The sequence below is a fragment of the Sipha flava genome, unplaced genomic scaffold, assembly GCF_003268045.1.
Source record: "Sipha flava isolate LNK unplaced genomic scaffold, YSA_version1 77_pilon_pilon, whole genome shotgun sequence".
Taxonomy (NCBI): Eukaryota; Metazoa; Arthropoda; class Insecta; order Hemiptera; family Aphididae; genus Sipha; species Sipha flava.
In genome coordinates this window covers 1,150,132-1,156,269 of record NW_020273617.1, presented here as the reverse complement: position 1 = coordinate 1,156,269, position 6,138 = coordinate 1,150,132, and the positions used below count along the sequence as shown (strand labels likewise).

The 6,138-nt window shown below is 27.7% G+C and overlaps 3 protein-coding genes across 3 annotated transcripts; 2 read left to right on the top strand and 1 right to left on the bottom strand.

The window, feature by feature from the left end:
- The first annotated feature begins 377 nt into the window (after positions 1–377).
- LOC112692858 (UPF0587 protein C1orf123 homolog) lies at positions 378–2,877 on the top strand. Its single transcript, XM_025567674.1, has 5 exons — positions 378–522; positions 588–671; positions 2,316–2,372; positions 2,452–2,533; positions 2,604–2,877. The coding sequence occupies exons 1-5, from the start codon at positions 517–519 to the stop codon at positions 2,858–2,860; spliced, it is 486 nt and encodes a 161-aa protein (XP_025423459.1). The 5' UTR covers positions 378–516; the 3' UTR covers positions 2,861–2,877.
- Positions 2,878–2,962: 85 nt separating this feature from the next.
- Positions 2,963–4,482, bottom strand: LOC112692876 (metaxin-1). Its single transcript, XM_025567692.1, has 6 exons — positions 4,236–4,482; positions 3,993–4,139; positions 3,820–3,923; positions 3,584–3,749; positions 3,134–3,523; positions 2,963–3,070 (listed from the first exon to the last, which is right to left on the bottom strand). The coding sequence occupies exons 1-6, from the start codon at positions 4,320–4,322 to the stop codon at positions 3,035–3,037; spliced, it is 930 nt and encodes a 309-aa protein (XP_025423477.1). The 5' UTR covers positions 4,323–4,482; the 3' UTR covers positions 2,963–3,034.
- A 162-nt stretch (positions 4,483–4,644) lies between these two features.
- LOC112692877 (40S ribosomal protein S15) lies at positions 4,645–5,906 on the top strand. Its single transcript, XM_025567693.1, has 4 exons — positions 4,645–4,774; positions 5,260–5,345; positions 5,409–5,646; positions 5,749–5,906. The coding sequence occupies exons 1-4, from the start codon at positions 4,760–4,762 to the stop codon at positions 5,860–5,862; spliced, it is 453 nt and encodes a 150-aa protein (XP_025423478.1). The 5' UTR covers positions 4,645–4,759; the 3' UTR covers positions 5,863–5,906.
- The last annotated feature ends 232 nt before the right edge of the window (positions 5,907–6,138 follow it).

Below are 6,138 nucleotides of genomic sequence, written 5' to 3'. Positions count from 1 at the left end.
ATGTTAATAATTATTTTATTTTTATTTTCTATTGTAACATGTAGGATGTTGGTATTGCTATCAAAATATATTATATTTGAAATTAAAATATTTGTTTAGCTGAAATGTGGTATTCAAAATATATGTATGGTTGGATGAGAGTAAGGGTGAAGGACGAAGCCCCCCTACGGATCTGTGTTTAATAATTGCGCATGTGGAACGCAATTTTCGAAACGTTGGAATGAGCTCCTTTACTTAATTTTTCCCGATTCGAGCACTGAATGTAACTCATTCTGTGCTTCAATTATGAAATTTGTATTTTAAAACACTAGGTAAGGTAACATGATAACATGACTTATCTCTACTATCACTACAGATTAAAATATAATCTATGTTATCACACATTTAATTTCAACAGTAACTTGGTCTATTTAAGCATACATACTGAAATTTTAAAAAAAAAACAATTTTAGTTATATCACTTTTTATACAATTACCACGATTGTTATAATACTGTTCTTAGATATTCTCAAAAACATGGTTGTAAGTATTGCCATTTTTTAAAACAATTGTGAAGATTCAACTAATCAAAATTTATTAACTTTCAGAAAATTGCTTTGCAATTTAAAGCAAATTTGGAAAACGTAACAGAACTTCAAGCGGATGGTGAAGACTTTCGGTGGTATTTAAAAGTATGTTATTATATTTTTAAAAATTTCTATGAAAAAAACTAGGTTAAATTTTTGATAAAAAGTTCTTTATAAATTTTTTTTTTTAATTTAACAGTTATTTAAGGTAAACAGGGTGCGTTCGTCTTGGACGCTTATGTATTATATATTTATATTATCAATAATAATATGCCATTACAAATTGATAATATTCAATATTTTTTTAGACCTGATAAATTAGGTACTTAGTTTCATAACTGAAAACTTGAAGTTCATATTTTTAAAATATAATAATTTAGACTTAAGAATGAGTGTTCCTAACATCGGTTTAAGTATAAAGCATATGATTTAAATATTTTATATTAATTGGGAAGACTATGATAGATTTAGTTTTCTTAGTTGAAAATTATGTTAATGATTATAAGCTTTGTTTGATATTGATAATTGACAATTTAATTTATTATTGTGTTTTATATTGTTATGTAAGGTAAGAACCAATAATAGACATAGTTATATGTGATTGATTAGCCACTTGTTTGTTCTTTCATCATGTGAACTTTTAATTGTTCAGTAATCATTTTAATTTCAATCAAGAATTAATATGTTCATGGCTACCCCATAATTTGAAAAGTCGTATAAAAAAACCAAAAAATAAAATTCATAAAATTCCATAGATTTATTTATTTATTTTTTATTTTATTGTATTTTTATTTATTTATTATACAAATATGGATTATATATTGTCTATGGATTATTTTGTATCTATGGAATTATGTATTATCTTTGGAAGTATAAACAATCTATGGATTAAATACAATATATGGAATTATATACCAAGTAAATACACATAACACCAATTAAAGTAACAATTCTTCTAAAATCTAAATGTGGCATACTTGTTTTTTACTAGTACAAATAATTAGCATTCCATAAGCTTATGTCCATAGTGTAAAAAAAACTTTATTATACCAACGTAACCATTTCTTTGTAGTCTGGTAGTATCTTATCATCTGATCTGCTCGGTCTATACCTGTCATATTATTATTATAGTCAAAAACTATGGAGGGTTAGAATTTATTCTGTCTAATTACAAATTGTTAAAAATCAAACTGTTAACATATGCAAGAATCATACAGTGTCACTCTTAAAAAATAAAAATAGTATGCCTACAATGAACACTACTAATATCGCTATTCAGCTATTGGATTTTAAAACCAAGTACACCACTCGATACACAGAAAACTGTTTAAAAAAAACCATGTTATCATAATATTTATTAGAATAAATCAGAGTCAAATAATTATGTATACAAATGAATGGACATCATGTCAACTATACTTGACATAGATTTATCTAAATAGAACCCTAGTTCAACTATAGTTGTCATGAGGCTTTGATAGTATTAAATATAAATTATTCCTTACTTTAGCATTAAATCCTTAAAAAAATCTAACTTAACTTTGCTTAATTATACAACATTTGCATTATAAATTATAAATAAATAATATTCATAAACTGAGATATAACTTATTGTTAAAACATTGAATATCTATTTAAAAAATTATATACAGGAAATGCAATATTAAGTAAAAGATGATAATAATAATTATTACTTGACTGATCATAGTTATTAATATAAAATAACTATTTTCTATAATTTGTCTATAGTTTCGATGCACAAATTGTGGTGAAGAGTCTGACAAATGGATTTATTTATCTCAAGATGTAAATATTTATTATTTCTAAATATAAATCATTATTTTAAATTTTAAGTTTATTATTTATGAAACATTATAATATTTAGGAGACGGTTCCGATGAAAGGAAGTAGAGGCAAAGCAAATTTAGTCACCAAATGTAAAATGTGTTCAAGAGACTGTTCGATTGGTAAGCTCAAACATAAAATATTATATTATTACTATTAAAAGATTCTAATATTAATATTCTTTTATTTAAGATATTTTACCAGAAACAATTACAAAGTATACAATAGAAGATTCAAATACATTTAAAAGTATTGTTGCATTTGATTGTAGAGGAGTATCAATTATTGACTTTTCACCTAGAAATGGATTTAAATGTCATGGAGTAGATAGTAATACCATGTTTGAAGATGTAAACTTGGAAGAGAGAGAATGGGTTGATTATGATGATAGACAAAACCAACCTGTTGGAATTTATGAAGTCGAACATAAATTTATAAATATTAAATGATTTTGTTTTGCTTAAAACCTTGATGTTTATGTATATATATATATATAAAAGAAGTATAATTTTGTTAAAAACTATAAGTAATTTGATCCATTTATTTAAAATCTAATAAATTAAGGAACATTAAAAAAATATAAATAACAAATCACTAACTAAATTGAAATTTAATTTGCATAATCAATCTTCGTCTTCTTCATCACTTGTATCGCTTACCTAAAAAAAAGAAAATTAAAATACAATATTTATTGTATTTATGATTAAATAATAACAACTCACACTAATGAGACCAATTTTAAATGAGTAAATAACCATTGTAACCATTGTAACCAATCCAATTAATATGTTTTTTGTCTCTTCTTTCTTATACCAAGGTACCACATTCATTTGCTGTCTAGATTCTTCCAATATTTTCTTTTCATTACATTTATGTGCTTGCCAATCGATTTTAAAATATTCTCTTGTTATTCTGTCTATCCAGATACATAAATTTTTACAAGTCTTCAAATGTGCTTGTAATTTATTTCCATTAATGGGTGCTTTTAACAGTGGTCCCAAATAGCTATATGCAACAGCATCTAATAATGTCGGATGTGAACCAAAGAAATAAAAATTGTTGCCTAAACGACCTTCCAAACTATTCATGCATTTTATAGCTTCTGCATAGATCTAAAAAATTATAATTTAATAGCAAAAAAATATTTTTATGCAGTATATCAATTATTTTACCTCAGTCATAATATCATTATCTGATTCTAAATGATTGTATAATGTATATATTTTGTGCTTAGCTTCCTTCTCATATACATTAGGATAATACCAATTGAATGGAAATTTTAATGCATTTCGATACAATGGTTTTGTGAAATTTAGGCAATTGCTTTCATCCATCCACCTTTGCAATAAAAACAAAAAATATTAATATTAGATAGGAGTATAAAATTGAGTCATTGCAGCTTGATTACCAAGAAAACAGTAACGCTGGTTCAAGTTGGGCATCAATCATACTGATGGCAGCATGTTCTTCAGCTAACTGAAGATTAGTAAGACCACAATCTGGGCTAAGATTCTTAAAACACAATCAAAACAATAAAATACATGCCTAGTTGAAGAATAGTACAAGGTAAAATGAAATTACCAGCTTATCAAGGCAATCGATTAAACCATCCCGATCCATTAGCAATCGTTTGTTGTAACTTACAACCGGTAAATGGCCAGTGACAGATTTGAACGGGTTGTTTGAATGATTTATGTTAATTGGTGCATTTGTAAATCTGGCAAAAGCCTAAATAATAAGACATAAAATTATTATGAGACCTTTGAAAAAATTCATCAACAATTCAGTATAAACATGGGAAGGAAGAAATAACTACGACTTTACCAAAACTTCGAGGCATTTATAATCGATTGAAGGCAATCCCCAATCGCCTTTCCAGCTTTCTACTTCCAACAAGGGAGGTTTAAACATGATCGGAAAAACTATTGATGAATTTCGATTTTTCACACGGGTTTTATGTCCCGAAATCGAAGTAAAAAACAAAAACCAAAACGTTTTACGGCCGTCACAAAATCAAAAAGTCGCCAATGGCATTATACGTATCAAGAAATATTGACAATCGTGTGTTTGGTGTTTTATCAAAAATGATAAGGAAGAATGATATAGGTACAGATAAATTTAAATATAAATATCTGTGGATATTGATATTCCAAAGATGTAATATAAACGTACATGATCACAAAATGTATACATATTGGTAGCACTGCGAAACGATCACACAATAAACGTGTTTTACACATACTTCGTACCATTCCAGTTCTCTTTACGTTTTTGATTTCGTTCGACAAGAAGTCACGCTTTTCCCATAAAACAGTTTCGGAAAACTTCCACCGATCGTCTGATCAATCATGGCTGAAAATACTGTAAGTTTTGTTCTACTTTAATTACAATTTTAACGCTAATCAAAATGAATGTCCGCCATTCGTTTAAGATTACGGCAAAAATTTAACCTACAATTAATTTTCATACACGGCGTCGACCTCGCTCGTACGGCGTTTTTTATTATTTTAAAAAGTGTTTCTATTACTTTAAAACACTTCTCTTGCGTTTGAATGCGTGGTCTTTATCAATTCGAAATGGGTTCGTGTTCGACTTTGCACGACGAAGATTTTACCTTAGAGGGATGGTGGGGGTACCATGTATTTATATTATTTATTATTCATAAAATTGACATGAAAATAATTTAATGAGTATATTAAACTTTCCGGGTATATATCCAAACCATTTTCAGATGTGATTTCTGAACACTCCCTTCATTTAAACTGCGTTTCACAGAACGATTGGATTATGTGTTCTTAGTATTGCAATGCTGGAAATCGTAATTAAATTAAATTAATTATATTTTCAGACTGAAGTTGAGCACAAGGCGAAAAGGCCTTTCCGTAAATTCACCTACCGTGGTGTTGACTTGGACCAACTTTTAGATATCCAAGGGTAAATTACAACTATACTTTTCTATAGTCAATAATATTTACCTTATCAAAATCTCTACTACAGGGAACAATTGATCGAGCTGTTGCACTCGCGCGCTCGTAGGCGTTTCTCACGTGGTGGTCTTAAACGTAAAGAGTCAGCATTGGTAAAGAAATTACGTCGTGCAAAGAAAGATGCTCCACCAATGGAAAAACCTGAAGCAGTTAAAACTCATCTCCGCAACATGATCATTGTTCCTGAAATGGTTGGTAGCATTATTGGTGTATACAATGGAAAAGTTTTCAATCAAATTGAAATCAAGGTTAGTACATTTTATAGTATAACATCAGATTGTAAATAAGACTATTATTTTAACTGTTCTGGTTTAGAATAGTAATATTCAATATGTTATTTTATTTTACAGCCTGAAATGATTGGTCATTATTTGGGTGAATTCAGTGTCACATACAAACCAGTCAAGCACGGTAGACCTGGTATTGGTGCCACTCACAGCTCTAGGTTTATCCCATTGAAATAAATTGCATTTTTTTTTTCACAATAAAATAACTACTGTGGTTTTAATCAGTTGTATTTTTTTAATGGTCTTCCATTACTTTCTCTTAATACTGACTTAAAATTATTTAGTTAATTCATATTAGAAAAAAAATTTAAAAAACTACATTTTATTTTGTTAAAATTATTTCAGCATTACTTCTTGGTTTCATTAAGATAGGTAAAATATATGGTTGTATATCAACACTAAAACAATTGAATTATTATTTATTATTAGTTTTACTATTTATTTTAAATACTT